At 40.9% G+C, this 18,164-nt stretch overlaps 1 protein-coding gene across 3 annotated transcripts in view; it reads right to left on the minus strand.

The window, feature by feature from the left end:
• Positions 1–17,210, minus strand: part of ZCCHC7 (zinc finger CCHC-type containing 7) — a 120,379-nt gene extending 103,169 nt beyond the window's left edge. Inside the window, exons 1-2 of one of the 3 annotated variants that reach the window (XM_082204938.1) lie at positions 17,057–17,210; positions 8,292–8,998 (exon numbers count right to left, since the gene is read on the minus strand). In XM_082204938.1, coding sequence (XP_082061064.1) covers positions 8,292–8,979 — 688 coding nt within the window. In that variant the 5' untranslated portion in view covers positions 8,980–8,998; positions 17,057–17,210. The other 2 variants (XM_082204940.1, XM_082204939.1) reach the window with 2 other exon arrangements.
• Positions 17,211–18,164: the final 954 nt, after the last annotated feature.

Raw genomic sequence — 18,164 nt, forward strand, 5'->3', positions numbered from 1 at the left:
ATCAGGGCAAGTAAACTTTATAGCGAGAAGCATTGTGATGTCATAACTTTATATTAGCAGGGCCACACATGCATGATAAAAGATAATATTTAGAGGAGCTGTGGTAGATTTTGCCATGCTTTCTTTTTCCCCCCAGAATTTAATCAGATTGGCACTGCACAAGAGATGAGAGTCGGGATTTTTAAAAGTTACGGGTGAAATTATCTTAATATTAGGTTTTCTTGGAACACTCTGTCAGTACTCTTGCCCCTCTCATTTTCAATACTATAATTATACCATATGTATTACCACGTTAAAGTTCTGCAGGAAAAAAAAATCAATCAACTAATCAAAATAGAACTACCAAATTTTGCAAGGTACAAATAAAATGCAGGTATATTTACGTTAAAACACACTCCATAGTCATGGGACTTTGAGAATGAAAACACTGCTTGGATGACATAAGACTTCTCAATTTTTAATGGTGGGGGGGGTGTTCTGAGGCGGGGCTTAAAAGATAGAATGGCAAGGCTAACCAAATGCTGGTGTAATACTGGCTTGTAGTAGACAAACGTAAGATTATAAAAATGAAAATGTCAAGTACTCTATGACTTTTGTTGTTCTAACATGCTAAAGAACAAAAATGTCACCAGAGGTTGGGGATGAGGAAGTGATTATTATTTTATTCCAGGCAACTATGCAAATGTCGAGACCCCAATATTTGTCACTATATTTATAAATACAATAAGATCCAAGTACTGACGTTATTTTTAGAAGATGCCAGCGTACAAAGTAACTGTACAAAACAAAACCATGGTCATGAATTTATTTGAAGACCAGCGTATCATGGCAGAGCTTGTTTTAGGCATGAGGTGCAAGAATGTTTCTTTAAAGGATAGGTTTTCACAACAGCTTTCTGCAACAGTATCTATTAAATATTAGTCAGAACTAATTAAATCAACAACTAAAATTTTATCAGAATGTGATTATTTAGGGTGCTGTTTGATGGCCAAAGCAAAGCAAATGCATCCGCCTGTCTCTCTTTCTTAAGCTTGTATAGCAGCCATTACTCACCAGTAACTATTGGAATAAATGCAGGGAAAGCACAGAATAAAGGCAGGGAAGGCACAGAAATAAACACACAAACTCCAACTTTTACGACCCTTGTTTGGAGATATTATCATAAATGTATTGAAGTCAGGCAGTGTATGTCACAATGCATCGGGGCTTTTTTTACAAATGTAAATCTAATAATGCCAAGGCTTACCAAGGTTCAACTACTTCCTTCCACCTTATATTTCGCAATAATTTATATTATTAACTATCTCTCATACACTAATATTACATGTTTAGCATGCTCAAAGGATTGCTATTCCAATCTTTTTACATCTTCTTTTCATTTCAAATAATGTTCTGGATTATTTTTCATAGTTAGATTCCTCTCTTTGCTTCTGCCACCACTTGGCCAGAATGACAACAAACAAATTATCAAATTATAATGACAACACTGTCTACATATAATTTAATCTTATCTCACACTGACTTTTGCCAACTGCTAAAGCAGATCTGACGCACTGTTGCCATCATCTTTTTTTCCAAAGGGGCACATCTGCACTCCGTTTAATTGTTATAAAATTTTACGTAAAAAAACACAAAAAACAGACTAAATTACTTTTCCCACCCAACCTCACAGCTCAAACAACAATGCAAAGCTTCTTCCCCAACCTATAAGAAACATTAATAGATGGGGATAAGGAAGAAAGATCAAACTGATGAGGGAAGTGGAAAAAAATTCCCCCTTTAACAATCAACAAAATGACAAAAAAGGGGGGAAAGTGGAAAAAGTCACCCAGAATATATGACCATGTAAGCATGGGCACTCTTGCAGAAAACCAAGTCTGCAACCCAAAGCCATGGGAAATTTAAATTAGTTAAAGCCATGGTCCACAATAGGCAGAGAAATCTGCACAGATAAAAGGAGGCTGTGAAGGCTGCAGGTATACTTAGCCTAGATCACCAGAGATTTCCACACAAACTTTATTAGTTTTATTAATTTTTTTTAAATAATCAAGAGATTCAAGAGTATCCACATTACACTGCAAAGAAGATTAACTTTTTTTCCTTTAATCAAATATCCATATGCATGTGCTGTTCCTAGCGAAGAGGGGTAGAAGGATTCCCATTGCTTATTACAGCTCCAGGGTGCACAGTGTTATAATTCATGCACAAAAAGCTCTTCCTATGTTTAAATAATGTTAACATTCCCATAAACAAAAGCAAAAAGAAAAGTTAAAAATAAAGCAGCAGCAGCAGCTTTAAACTTGGTGCATTCTTCTCCATGAAAAGCAGAACATATTACATCATTCCAAAGTTATTCACCAATTCAATGGTCCTGCAGTGCATGGACAGAAGTCATATTTTTTTTGACACCAACCTATGAATTTAATTTGCTGTGGCATGACTAACTTAATCTATCCTTCTGGAAAATTGTAACTTAATTTACTTATCATCTTAATATGTATGTTAACATTGTCAAATCAAGATTTCATTTTGAATCTATGGACTTAGAAGTAAGAAAATCCCATCTATTTTAGAGAATATCAAATGGTGGAATAACAATGATTAAAAAATAATGATCTTTGAAAATAACAGCCATATGCAACCTGTGTGTGCTGAAATACAAAGCTGTAACAATCATCACAAGAACTGAGTACAGCTTTTTAATGGTAGGATGATTACACAAACTTTTCCTGTATATTTTAGAGCTCCTAATAGATCTCAACTATACTTACTAAAACGGTTTTCTGCTTAAATCTTGCCCAATGTTTTTACACGTATGTAAGATTAAAGTTCTCTTACGAGCAACCCTTCACACTGTGATGCTGCAAAGTACACATTTTCTTCAAATAAATATTATCTCACAAGGCACAATGCCCCCATTTTACAATAAAATTCAGGTTTCATTTATTTTTGCCTTAACACAATGAAAATAATGTTCTGAAAAGCATCAAAAATGTTTTGTGACAAAGATCAGCTTCTCAGTAAACTGAAAGTGTAGCATTTTGACAGCACAAAGGTAGAAATTACTAAAATAGCTACTTTTCCTATTCTTACTGTAAGTGGTAACTGCAGCATTTAATAGTTCTGTTCTAGGAATAATGCTTTAACCACCTATTGTTGAAAATATTTTTTCATGAATGCTTCAATTTCAGTATAAAGTCAACTTACATAAAATTTACCTAATTTTTATGTACGCAAAAAATAGTTTTATTGGTCAGATGGAAAAACAGTTTTTAAGATTCCTAATAAAAGATTATAGATGCTTTCTGAAAAAGTCCCAAGGTTTAAAAGACATAGTATTTAAATATATTTTTTCTACTACAGCAATAGAATGATTTCCTATCAAATTAAACATTTACAAAACATTACTAAGAAAGTATCAGTTCTATACTAGATGTCGCTACAATTTTCAAGGATCAAAAACAATGGATTACCACCACAAGGAAACAAAAAGATCAGTAGGAAAACAAATCATTTTGAACTAAAATGTTGTTTTCCCAACATGCTAGTTCAGTTTTCTGCTTCTCTCTTTACTGGTAAAAAGCTGTTGTTTAAAAAATAGCTGTTCAGCAGAAGGTTTTTAACTTTACCAAGGACTAATGCCAAAATTTTAGATTTATTTCCCCAACAGCTACATACATAGGTAGTGAATGCCAAAACATCACCTGAAGTTCCAGTGTTAACATTAATGACGTGAAACCTTACAGAATCTACATTTAGTTTCCCTAACACTGAGTGTGCCTAGTAGCTACACTGCATGTGGAATAAACGCCACCAGTACTTTTTTTCCTGGGGGCATGCAGGGGTGCGCGTATAACCCTAAATATTTTGTGAATCTAAGTTTGGCCTCATTGAGGGACAGTATTTCAATATGAGTAGGAAAATGAGAGTACCCCAAACATTATTTTTGAAAAAAAGTACTGAACACCACCATATCCACAGTAGGGCCTGCTATGTTCAATAAAAGGGACTTGTTAAAAATGAGTGCCTATCTTTAAAAACCTTCCTTCCTTTTAGAAGAGTGTCTTCCTCTCATTAATTCATGATTAAAAGTCTCCATAAATAGTGATATGAACAGATAGCATTAACATTAGATAAAAAGCAAATCTGTTCCAAACACAGTGTAATATTTAAAGTCAATTCTATTTTTTTAAAAAAACCACACTTTGTCAATTTTGTAATGTAGTGGACAACATAAATAACTCTAAAGCACATCTGCTTACATGACCAGTCATAACCTACACATTCTGCTCTTCAAATTTCTCTTTTCACACCCTTTCTTTCATCAAAATCTAGGCTGGAAAAAGTGTACACTGTGATCCAAACCATCACAAATTCTGACTGTTGTTACTGCCTAATTTTAACAGGGGAATTGTGCAAATCTCAACAACAAATATGGTTTATCTAAAGCAAAATATTATTCTGAAAACATCACATCTTTTTTGTTTAGTCACTTATCACTTCTGGAACAAGACTAATGTTGGATAGGATTTAAAGCTAGCCACTTTCCAAATTAGCAGGTAGATGTCAGAAATACTGGGAAAGCAAGAATGACTGTACCATGGAAAGGGCATGTAAACTAGCTGAAGTATCTAAATGCATCAATTTCCAGAATTATTGAAATGCTAGCCAAAGCCACAATAAAGGTTCCAAAGCTTTTAATTAGGCATACAATCTGCTGAGCAATTGCTGCAAAATGCAGCACAATTCAGTAGCACCCGGTATATATCCAGTGTGACTCAACGTCACACCAACGGATTTCTGCTTACACAATGGGATTTCTCCTCCCTCTTGTGCACACACACCCAAATTTACTCTGGAAGGTCCCCCAACATTCTAGAACATTTTGAGAACACAAAGGGGGATTTAGGAGGAAAGAGAGAGCAGAATAGTCCCATCAAACAATCAAAAGTGTGTTTCACTAGCAGACTGACACAACTGGATTTCACCGTATTGCTGATAAATTAATACCCAAATCGTACAGAGAGGGAGAAAAGGAAATAAACTAGCGACTATTCTGGAAACATTTAGAGCTTTCCAAACTGTGCATTGCGACATATTAGTGTGTTGGCTACAGTTTGTAGGTGTGTCACGTGAGCGCTCCCCGTGCTCCTCCTAGGGCTGGAAAGGGGTTAATAAAACTGAATTACTGTATCACGAAATGAAGTATGTTTAAAAATTGTGTCACCAACATGAAAAGTTTGGAAAGCTCTGATTTAGATATTCCTTCCTGCATGCCATCAGGGAATGAGAATGTTACAAAAGCCATCCTATTAGTTGTAAAGAAAAACAAGTTGTAGCAGCTTTCAGCATGAAGATGGAGACAGCATTTACAGAAGCAGACTCCAATATTAAAAATGTGAAGATCAGCACAGTAGCTGGGGGTGGGGATTTGGTAAAAAATTACACCTAATAAGAGGAGAGGTACGTGTTTTCACCATCCCAGTTTGAGCCTGTACCTTAGGCATGTGCAATGCTAACTCTCTTTTCCAGAACTTGTGAAGAGTTTGGAAACATCTGCTTCAATCTTTGATTGACCACAGCTTGCTGTTTCATCTGAACACAACAAACTGTTAGTCTTAACAGTGGTTCTTTTCAAAGAAGCACACTTGGAACAGTAGGTTATGGAGCTGGCTTATTTCAACAAGCCACAGTTAAGATTAGCCACAGTTTAGGATTTGGATGCAACGCTGAACTGTTGTTAACAGAAAGCAGGAGTGAAAACCTCTGAACTCTTCAGGGCTCATTGGAGGACAAATGAAGAGGGGAGAATGTGCGAACCCAAGGTTTGCCTAGGATCATTGCCATGGCTTGCAGCCATTATTTTCAAAAGGCTAACATCTTGGGCAGAAAACAAGCCATGGGAAACTTGACACATGTAAAGCTCAAACATATAAAACCTTAGTTCGAAATAAGAATTTACTCCGTATTTATATAATTAATCACAAAATAAATGGTTCTCTGGGCAGCTCACAAATAAAGCATGCAAATCTAGGTAAATACACAATATCATACCATAACATTTACATAAAAACAGCAGCATAAAAACAGAGAAAGAATAAAATCATCCTACCAAAAATCTGCAGCAGTGGTTCAGAACATTAAAAATAGATTTTTTTAATGCCTGAGAGATTTCAAAAAGCCAAACTGACCATAAAGTTGGTGCCTGGATGCAACCATTGAGACGTCTTTGTCTCTGGTAGCCATCCCCTTCATTTTATTTGGTGCAGACACTCAGAGCAGGGCCTCTGAAGCTCATATGGTACAGGCATGTAGAAGAAGACAGTGTTTCAGGTATCCTGGTCCCAAGGTGTTAGTTAAATCGCCTTTTTTAAAGCCCTTAAAACCTTGGGACCAGGAAACCTGAAAAACTGTCTTCTGAAGTCACACTTAGATATTTGCTTCCCAGCAAAATCAAAAGACTTCTGAAAATTAGGAAATGTTCACATTTGCAATTTACAATAAAGCTCAGATATATGAAATATACTTAATATTATAACTCAGTACCAACAGGTACACAGACTACCCTTCCTCCTGTTATAAATTGTGTTATAAATTACAGGATGTTCAAAGCAGGAGCTGAGAGTGCATCATATGAAAGACACACTTCAGGAAGGATTTCAAATTCCATATTGGAGCAATACCTTTTTTAGGCCAAGCAAAAAGTCACAGAATAGTGTGCAAGTTACAGAACTTGTCATCAGGCTAGATCAGCCTTCCCGAACCTGGTGCCCTTCAGAAACTTTGGATTACAATCATTCAGCCTCACTCAGAATGGGGCTGTGTTGCGCTGGCTGGGACAGATGTGAACTGTAGTCTAAAGCATCTGAAGGGCACTGGGCTGAGGAAGGCTGGGCTATACAGTGGTGCCTCGCAAGACGAAATTAATTCGTTCCGCGAGTTTTGTCGTCTTGCGGTTTTTTTCGTCTTGCCAAGCACGGTGTCGGGAAAGTTTTGGAAAAGCTTCAACAATCACCAAAGTCTTCAAAAACCTCAAAAAAGGCTACCACACCGCGTTCTATGAGTTGCTCCTCGAAGTCAAGTCGCAACTGTATTAACGGTATTAAGAAAAAGGAAACAAACTTGCAAGACGTTTCCGTCTTGCGAAGCAGGCCCATAGGGAAAATCGTCTTGCGAAGCAGCTCAAAAAACAAAAAACCCTTTCGTCTAGCGAGTTTTTTGTCTTGCGAGGCATTCGTCTTGCGAGGTACCACTGTATGGTAAAGAAAGTAAGGGAATGGGAAGAATAAAGTTGGCGGGTGGCTGCTGTTGACATCAGTCTGTCTCGAGAGACAAAAGAATGCGCCTCTGGGAGTGAAATCAAGTTGCTACGTTAGCAGCGCACGCCTGGGCAGTGTCCTGGGCTGCCCAGATTACAAAACCTCCCTCTCAGCCTTGCTGATGTGGTCCAAAGGAAAGCAGAGCAATAACATTTGCCACCAAGGAGGTGTATAAGGCACCATCCAGCCATCTTAGGGACTCCACTCCGGATTTCTGTAGGGTTTACTCCTTGGCCTCCCCAATGATCTCCCCCAAAACAGAGGTTTAGGATCAGAGTTTTCCTTCTCCTAGATGGGCTACCTTCCCAGGTTGACAAGCGCCATTTGCCCCTCACTTCCCTCTACAGCATGTGCAGAACCTGCCTTCTTGACCATTGGACCCACTATTGGTCTCTTCCACTCAATCCGCCCATCAGCCATCTTCACCTAGTTTAGCCAGCTAATCAAAGCCATTCCCAGGGTATGACTGTTGTTTCATGCTGGCAGCTGCTAGGAAACACAGGTGAGAACTGAGTGCAGAGTGGGGACCAAATGTGGACAAACTATCCCAGAAGGAGCACAACATGTTCCCCACCAGAGGTACTATGCCTCCCCTAACACTCCATACACCCTGGCGAGTGGTAAATAAACAATAAATACTTTATAATAAAGTTACCAGTGTGTACTTTGAGCAAATCTCCACCTTTTGGAAGGTAACCTGTATTAGAATGATAACCTGTGATAAGGAAAGCTTTTAAAAAAAATAAAATAAAAAATAAACAGCAATAATACACTTTAGGAATTGTCCTGAAAGGAACTTTTATATTCAGCAGATAACAGCTATACTAAGAGTGGGGTTTCTGCTACCAAAATGCCCATTACACAAGTGTGCTGTTACAACTGGATATCACTCATTGTTTCCAACAGAACAGCCAGATCTTCATCATAGTTCTGAGCTCTATTTGGAGTTATAATGCTAAAAAACATACTAACCTTCACTGGCTAATGTTCCACAGCCCTCGAGGTTTAAGAGGATGTTGTCATCTTTGTCCTCTCTGGCACCTTCCAGCAGCATCCAGCTCTCTACATTATCACTTTCAGAGGCAATGCTTCTCACATCATCTGCATTCTCATCACTAGAGCTGTCTTCTATTACTAAGATCTTGTGGATCATGCGAACACCTTCACGATGAAAGGAGATAGACTTTTCACTAGTCCTTTTCTCCTTTTTTGAAATTCCTGTGCTCCGTCCCTTTGAATTTGGAGTAATCTGAGAAGAATGTCTAGTGGGCTTTGGTGAGGTGAGGTCTGCAAGATTGTGTGTTCTTCCTGGCACTGGAGCTCCTGGTGTTGTTCGCTTCTGGAGTCTGCTTCTGTAAATGCTGTCTTCAGTGTCTGACAAGGTGATAACATCTGGACTATCAGAAACATGAGTGGCTTCACTGTCTGAAATTATAATAAAGTTGTTGTTTTTTTGCTCTTTACTAACTGAACTCTGCTTTTGCCCAGATCCATGTTCTTCACTTTCTTCTTCTCCAATGGCATCCTCATGGCCTTGTGCATAATGGACTTGGCTATAAAGGTGAAATTCTACTTCGCTATCAATACTTTCTTCACTAGAAGACTCTTCACAGTAGAGATCATCTTCAAATGCTTCTATATCATCATATCCACCAAGCATTGTGGAAAGTATTTTGCATCTAGCAAAAGAAACAAGACAAACCAAAATAATGAATGATGCTAATCAATAGCAAATGAAGATTTCATTTACATGCAAGTACAAACTTTTAAAATGCACAAAACCTCAGGCCAACCACTTTAACAGTGCAATCCTATGCATGTTTTAAGGAGTTTACTAGAGCCCAATCAATCTCCCTCCAAACTACTTTCAATTTTATACCAGAGTCACCTCCAACTCGTCTCAATTAGATTTGACAAAAGCTGTTTTAAAAGCAGTTGAAAGAACTCTTCCTTCAGAAATGGAAGAATTTCACCATCCAATAATGAACCATTAACAACCCTGGCCACAGGTCTACTCAGCTGCAACTGACAGGTTTCACTAGCTAAGATGAACAACATCCTCAAGGTAGAACAGATCAGAATTATCCTAGCTACTGCACCAAGAGAACTGAGTCCAACACTGCCAATTTCAATTCTGCCCCTATGGCTGTGTCCAAGTCGGACCAATGTCAGCAAGTTTATCAGCAAATAATATAGCCAATACATTGCAGTGATCAGCCTCTGGTTCACCTTAGGGTTAGACCCTCACCACCTGGAAGAACACAAATGGACATAATTTCACTGAAGCAAAGGAGGGAGAAAAAGAGAAACACTACCTCTTTGTTGCCATCACAACACAGGTCTGCAATTGGACACTATGAAATGGTTGGCTAGATTCAACACAGTCTTTCCAGTATTGGCATTCAAGCCATCTCCATATACTTCAAGTTCCCTGGCTCCTCATTAAAACAGGAGCTGGGGTCCAATGAAATGCACAGCATCAGGGAGCATCTCTGCCTATAGCACCAGCAAACCCATTTCACATCCTGCTAGTACAACAAGAGAGGCATCAATGGTACCACCTAAGTACCCCAAATCATTCTGGAAACCAAGTGGATCCCTAAGTCTCCAAGGCCAAAACCTTTCAAACTAGTCTCTCACCTTTTCTTTCATTCTGAATACCTGATGGGTCCCTCAAGAATACAGAAACCACTACATTTTCTGCAGGTGGTCACAACGTTTGGTACTATTAGGCAAGATTGTTCTTTGACGCTAGCCACTCACAGCCAAGTCACATGGAACATTTGGTACTCATTCAACTATGGATAGAGAGTACAAAAGTGTACGTATCATGTTTATGAAGGCTGTGTGCTTATATAAGGCATAGCATCTCGCTTTTAAATACATACTGGCCTCTTTTTATATAAAAAAAATGAGAGTATGTACACAGGTGACACAAAGGTGCACTGTGTCTGTGGCTGGCAAACAGTCATCCAGGGATGGTTCACACTGCCAGCCCCAGATTTAAAGAGTCAGAACAAGTTATTTAGGCACACAACCAGGAATCCTTACACTTTGCTAGATATAGGCTTGCAAAGGGGTAAATGCTACTTGCCACAGGAAAGTGGCACACTGACTAGTCTGAATGCTCTTCCTCCAAGGGTAAGAAGGGAACTAGAGGTAGCTAGCCCAGGGAATAAAGAAATGGCTACTACAAGACATATGGGTTGGTGATCAACAAAGTTGCTTTTCTTCCACTTACTTCTAAAAGATGCAGTTCAATTGCCAACATGATAAATTCAGAAGGGGGTGGGGGCTATTGGATTGTTTTTATTTCGATTGTGTATTTTATGGTTTTATATTTTGATTTTACTCTGTGAACCGCCCTGAGACCTCCGGGTATAGGGCGGTATATAAATTCAATAAATAAAATAAATAAATAAGATTCAAACCAACAGAACCCAGATGATGTGTAGCTGGCAGTAACCCAAAGATATCACAAAATATTCATGCTTACTTCACCGCCATGTTTGCAGTCAGTGAAAATATCAAAAGAATTTCCACAGAAACTGGTTTTTTACAATAAAAGTAGTAAATATAAATGCATGGAGCTGGGAAGAATGGTGAAATATTAAATGATAGCACCATAATTTCAGCTGTGTGGCAATACTTCAGCGTGTAAGCCTGCAGACAGGGCCTGTTCTGCCTTTTCCCTTTGTGTAGATCTGAGGCACTTGACAAAAAATTATTGGCTGGGCATTTTTATAACATCACTCATACCCCCTAATAGAAAGCACTTTTCTCATTCCATAGCAAACAAAATCCATAAACTGACACAACATTAGTAAGCCAGGGACCACTTTCATATCTTAAGTAAAGCTAACAGGCCCTGGCATTGTAACAGTAGAAGCCTTGAAGTTAAAAGAACACAATGCATGCTGTGAGGGGCTTAATTTTCCACACTTTGAGCTCATTCATACGAGCCTTAGACTGTGGGGATATTTCTCACAGGAAATAACTTAATAACCACCCCTTCATACAAAGCAGACGATGAAGGGGTGGTTGTTGACTCAAGGCTATCAAGTCAAGCCATATTGCCATGCTACACAGATGCAACACAACATCTGTGAACCAATGTAAGATGGAGACAAGGAATTACCTGCGATAGGGCATACTATTTAAAGAGTTCCCCGTCTCCTCATTAAACCACAAGAATAGAGTTTTTAAGAACAGAGAAGATTTACACTCAGAGAAAAATATGAAGAAGTCTGATGACTAGAGAAAATCTTGGCACATACTGGGGGAAAGCAATCTGTGTTTCACTTGCCAGTCACAACTCACAAGTCACTAACAGTACATAGGAACATAGACCAGCGATATGACATGGGATAAGGCTATCTAGCTAATCTAGCTATCTACACTGACTGGTAGTAGATCTTCAGCATTTCGGGGGGGGGGGTGTCTTTCAGAATCCTACCTGAAGAAGCCAGGAAAGTGCCTGGGGCTATAACCTTCTTACAGACAAGTAAATGGGACATTTTTACTAGACAAACTTCTTTTAGTGGCATTTAATCAAACTGCTTCTGTTCCACTCTATTCTATTTTGTGAAAGATCTCAGGGTGGCTAACAATCAAACTGTGAGGAAATAAAATGTTATTATCAACAGAATCACAAAAATACATAAAAATCAAAATATATAAGCCATCTCTCAGCTGAACATCAGTAACAATTGCCAAAGGAAATGTAAGAAACAAAATATTGGGCTGCCATCTGAATGTTAATATTGCAGGCACCAACCAGTTTTCAGGGAGGCAAGAAGTTCCAGGTGAAAATAGCAATATTTTTAAGGAACAAAAAGCAACAGCAAGTGCAAGTGCATTAGATTGAAATGTTTGCCAAAGCCTGCTTTAACTACCGTATTTTTTGCACCATAACACTCACTTTTTTCCTCCTAGAAAGTAAGGGGAAATGTCTGTGCGTGTTATGGAGGGAATGCCTACGGGTGGCATGCCTACGGAGTTTCCTCCTCTAAAAACTACGTGCGTGTTATGGTCGGGTGCGTGTTATAGAGCGAAAAATACAGTATATCCACCATTAATTACCAGCTTTTCAACTCTGTATTTAACAGTAAAACAATTAAAATGATGTCACCATGTCTGTAATTATAATATAGTCTGATCACAATAAGCTCTTGTTTTTCTCCAGGGACCTGGTAAATGGTTGGACTAACTGCAATAGGCCAATCTAAAAAGCAATAACCCTATCTGAGAAATGCAAAGGACCTGGGGTGGGAGGGAAACCGGAAAAACCGAGAGAAAACTCATGATTCAAAATTTGTCTGGGCTTTTTTATTTTTGGGAACAAATTAGAGGAGAAACAGAAAAATTGGGGCATCCCCCCATTTTTCCATTGTTTCCTACCACCCCGGGCCTTCCCACCTCCAGTTGAAAGATGGACAAAATCTGAATCTTATTACAATGACGAATTGTATTTTTCTTTAAAAAACAAACAAACCCAAAGAATCCAGCACCAACCTGTTGGCCAAATTTATATGCCATGGTAATCTATGAACTGCGGCTTGCTGTGAACACTGAACTACTGCATCCTACAGAATCACTCTCATTTTGCACCTCTCTTCATTAAGTAAGGACCAACAAATCATGAAGCCTTGACTTAGTGTGACATGGTAACTAGCATCAGTTGTTTGTTTCTGATGTTCAGCCAAGGCTTGTTCTTGGCTCACCAAACAGTTTGGAAGGAGCAAACCAGGATCACTGGTTCACACATAAAGGAAAGGTTCATGTTTTGTTGCTCCCAGCAAAACAAGATGAGGGCAAAATGGGAGCTATTCAGCACTACAGTGGTACCCCGGGTTACATATGCTTCCGCTAACCCAGAAATTGTACCTTGGGTTAAGAACTTTGCTTCAGGATGAGAACAGAAACCATGCTCTGGTGGCGCGGCGGCAGTGGGAGGCCCCATTAGCTAAAGTGGTGCTTCAGGTTAAGAACAGTTTCAGGTTAAAAACGGACCTCCAGAACAAATTACTGTATTTTTTGCTCTATAAGACTCACTTTTTCCCTCCTAAAAAGTAAGGGGAAATGTGTGTGCGTCTTATGGAGTGAGTGCAGGCTGCGCAGCTATCCCAGAAGCCAGAACAGCAAGAGCAGTTGTTGCTTTCACTGCGCAGCGATCCCTCTTGCTGTTCTGGCTTCTGAGATTCAGAATATTTTTTTTCTTGTTTTCCTCCTCCAAAAACTAGGTGCGTCTTGTGGTCTGGTGTGTCTTATAGAGCGAAAAATATGGTAAGTACTTAACCCGAGGTACCACTGCATTCATTTGTACACTGCTCACTCATGGTAAGCCACACCACCATGCAGCCAATGTATTGTGACATACTTTTCATAAACAAGACTCTACTAATTTAATTCCCACCAATGACAGACTTCAGCAAATCACTTTTTCTCATTCACCCTACAACATGGGGATAATAATACTGGCTCACCTAGCAGGGCTACTGTAGGGATTATTATTGTGCACGAAGCACTATGAATCTTTGAAATACGCTATATAAAAGTGTTATTCTGTGGGTTTTATAACAGGAGGACAAAATGGAACACAAACTTTGGCAAAAGAAATGCCAACGGGATGCTAAAAGATAATTTGGGAAGCACAATGCTATAAACAAACACCACCAACAAAAACTCTTCAAATACATTTGTAGCAGGAGACCAGCTAGAGAGGCAGCTGGACTTCTGGATGATAAGAGAATCAAATGTGTACTGAAGATGCTTACAGAGAAGCTGAATGAATTTGTTGCATCTGTCTCTGCAGCAGAATATATAGGGCAGAACTGTGTACCTGAACTAATATTCACAGGATAGGAGACTGAGGAAGAAAGGGGTGGTAAGAGATGACGTTCTCTAGGCCTAACAGAAAAAATAAAAACTGACAAATTGCCATATGACCTCCACCTGAGAGTTCTCAGAGAACGCAAATGTGAAATTGCTGGTCTTCTAACAAAAATATGTAACCTTTCCCCAAGATCATCCTCCATACCTGATGACTGGAAAGCAGCCAATGCAACATCAATTTTGAAAAATAGATTCAAGTGGGATTCTGGAAATTAAAGGCTAGTTAGCTTAATGTGTGTTCTGAGGAAACTGGTAGAATTAACAAGTATAGAGTACAGAAGAACAAGTCTTTCTGAACCAGAACCAGAATGGCTTCAGCAAGGGCAAGTCCGGTGCCATTAAACTTTTAGACTCGAGAATGTCAAGAAGCATATAGATAGAGGTGATCCAATTGACACTGCTTACTTAAAACTTTCCAAAGGCTTTTGACAAAGATCTTACTGTGGATCAGTAACTGCTTAAGAAACAGGAAACGGAATGGACAGTTCTCCCAATAAAGAGATAGAATGAGTTCCCCAAAGATCAGTGCTGGGATGTGTTTTTTAGCATCTTCATAAATTACTTAAGAGCTAGGGGTGAACAACAAAGTAGCCAAGTCACCAAATTGTCCAGGGGGTTAAAACAAAACAGGATTGTGAAACGTCCCAGAAGGTTCTCTCCAAACTGAGTGAACAGAGAATAAGATGGCAAACGTAATTCAGTGTAAGTTGGTGTAAAGGGATGAATGACGGTGGGGGGACACACACCTTAATTTCTCATATATACTCATGTGCTCTAAATTAGCAGTGACTGATCAGGAACGAGACATTGCGATTGTAGTGGATAGTTCAATGAAGTCAACTCAGTCTCAGCAGATGGCAGCTGTGAAAAAGGAGAATTCCATGATAGGGTTCATTGGGAATGGAACTGAAAATAAAACTGCCGGTATCATAATACCATTACACAAATCTATGGCATGAGCATATTCTGAATACTGTGTAAAGTTCTGGTTGCCTCCCCTTAAAAAGGAAATTGTGGGGCTTGAAAAGTTCAGAAAAGGTCAACCAAAGTGATCAATGGGTCAGAGCAACTCCCCTTGAATTGAGGAAACAACATTTTGGACTTTCTAATTTACAGAAAAGGCAAGTAAGAAGCCATTTGATAGAGGTGTATACAATTGTGAACAGTGTTGAAAAATGGAGAGTGATTCCCCCCCCCTCCTTCACATAATACTTGAACTTGGGGACACTCAATGAAGCTTAATTCAGGAAGATTCAGGTTACACAATAGAAAGTACATCTCCACACAGTGTATAGTTAAATTATGGCATTTGCTTCCATAAGATATAGTTGTGGCCACCATGGCTTTTTAAATGAATGGGTGTAAATGAGGATTAGACAAATTCCAGGAGGATCGAGCTATCAAATGGCTACAAACTACAATGGCTGAGTTTCTACCCTCCAGTGAGCCCCCAAATACCAGTGGTATACAAGCGTGGATAGTACTGTTGCGCTCATGTCCTACTTCTTGGCTTTTCATAGGAATCTGGTTTCTAAGTGCAATGAGCACTGTGGTTGAGGTTACTCGGCTCTTCTTATATTTTGTACATCCATATAATACCTAGCACTAGCACAGTTCAAACATCTTGGTTACAGAAAGCCTGGCCAATAACGAATGTGCCATGTGTTCAAGATACCAAAATATTTCTGTACGGTGGTACCTCGGGTTGCATACGCTTCAGGTTACAGATTCTGCTAACCCAGAAATATTACCTCGGGTTAAGAACTTTGCTTCAGGATGAGAACAGAACTCATGCTCCGGCGGCATGGCGGCAGCAGGAGGCCCCATTAGCTAAAGTGGTGCTTCAGGTTAAGAACAGTTTCAGGTTGAGAACGGACCTCTGGAATGAATTAAGTACTTAACCTGAGGTACCACTGTACTCCTAAAATATTTCAGTACTCCTAATTTCATAAACACTTGATATATGCCTCTGTAGAACTAAGTATCCTCAAACACAGGCAAAACTAGGCTTTATTTCACCCGGACCAAAGACCGTGTTTGGCACACACACACCCAACACACATTTGGCACCCCTATGGAGGCTTCACCCAGGGCAAGAAACTTGGCTAGCCCCCCCCACACCCCCTCCGTAGCTACAGCCCTGCCTCATGGCACTATTCCCTGCTCCCCTTCCCCAGGTTCTGTTGCCAACTGTGCTGTGTTGGAAGAGAGGGGGTGGCCAACACAATCTTTCCACACTTTGAAGCTGAACAGGGCCGCAAATAGTTTTTTCTCAAGCATCCCAACATTCCAGGCGCTGTCGCCCTCAGAGCATGTGAAAAATGCATTTTCTCTGAACAGAACAAAGCTTCAACTCGCAACAGGCAAACAAGACCTAACAAATGCTGCGATATGGTATCCCTCCCTACAGCCTCTCGCAAACTTGGGTCCCCAGGTGTTGTGGCTGGGACTACAACTCCCATCAACCCTTGCGAGCAGGAGCAGCGGTCGGGGAGGATGGGACTTGTAGTCCAACAACATCTGGCTGGACCCAAGTTTGAGGGGAGGCTGTGGCTCATCAACGCTTTGACCTCCTGACGGGAAGCAGGAGGGAGAGGTTAAGGACGCCGGCGCCTTCGAGCATGAGCAGAGTGCTCCCCACCCCCCCCCCACAGAGAACACCCACCCACCCGAGCGTTATTCCCGCCGGAAGGGTGAAATGTGGGCAACCTGAGGAGAGGAGAGTTGGGTAAGGCCGGCGCGGGGGTGAGGGGAAAGCGGGCGCGCCAACAGCTGGCCGGGCCGGGCCGGGCCGGGGGGTCAAGGCCGCCTAGCCCTCGAGCTCCCTCGCGCACGTTACTCACTAGCGCTGCCTGCCGCGACCAGGAAGCCCCTCGCGACCGGAACAGGCGCCTCCAACGACCTCCTCCTCCCGCCCCTCGCGCCGGGCTGCGCTTCCGCCCGCTGAGGCGAAGAAGGGGGCGGGGCGCTCAGGGCCGCGCCTGCGCGCCCGCTTGCCACGGAGGCCAGAGCGCAGGCGCGCTGGTGCCCCGTCTCTCTCTCTCTCTCTCTCTCTCTCACACGCGGGTCGCTGGGGATGGGAGGGCGGAGGTGGCGGCGCGCTGGTCTGTGAAGGGAAGCGGCCGAAGGAGAAGGGCTGGGCGGCTGGGCGGTGAAAAAGAGGGGCGGGGCCGCGCCAGGGATCGTGAAAAGGGACGGGAAGGTAGCGCTTGCGGGGCTGGAGCTCTAGCAGAGTTGTCGCTTTAAGGAAATCTCCTCTTAGCGCCTGTGCTTCATGCAAGGCCGTCCTACCCACGTGGCAAGGTGCCTCAGGCAGCAGGATCCAAGGGGGCAGCAGATCCCAATCTTCCTGAGAGGAGGAACCTCAGCAGATCACATTTGGGCTTGCTTCACCTACAGCCATCTGCCTTTTATTTTATTTTATTTTTTTAAACCGTAAAATATAATTTTATTTTTCTAAATGAAGCTAAACCTACAGTAAGATGAAAAATAATGTTTATTTTTGTATGCTTCTATTTTATTTATATGCCATCTGCCTTTTATAACCCGGGTATTAGTCGCATCCCAAGTGACACAGGATTAGTGGAAACTAGTTGTTTTTTATTGGTTTTTTTTAAAAAAAATTAAGGAATGAAAGGAATAAGTATGGAGAAAACAGACATATAAGTTGTAGGTTGGGTTAAAGGTAGAGTTTGGGGCTGATCTCATTTGGTTGGATCACTATATAGATTCTTTGATTTGTCCTGATGTATTCCTACATTGGATGCGGGTGGCGCTGTGGGTTAAACCACAGAACCTAGGACTTGCCGATCACAAGGTCGGTGGTTCGAATCCCCGCGATGGGGTGAGCTCCCATTCCTCGGTCCCTGCTCCTGCCAACCTAGCAGTTCGAAAGCACCTCAAAGTGCAAGTAGATAAATAGGTACCACTCTGGTGGGCAGGTAAATGGCG

Source organism: Podarcis vaucheri (genome assembly GCF_965113315.1).
Source record: "Podarcis vaucheri genome assembly, chromosome: 17".
Classification (NCBI taxonomy): domain Eukaryota; kingdom Metazoa; phylum Chordata; class Lepidosauria; order Squamata; family Lacertidae; genus Podarcis; species Podarcis vaucheri.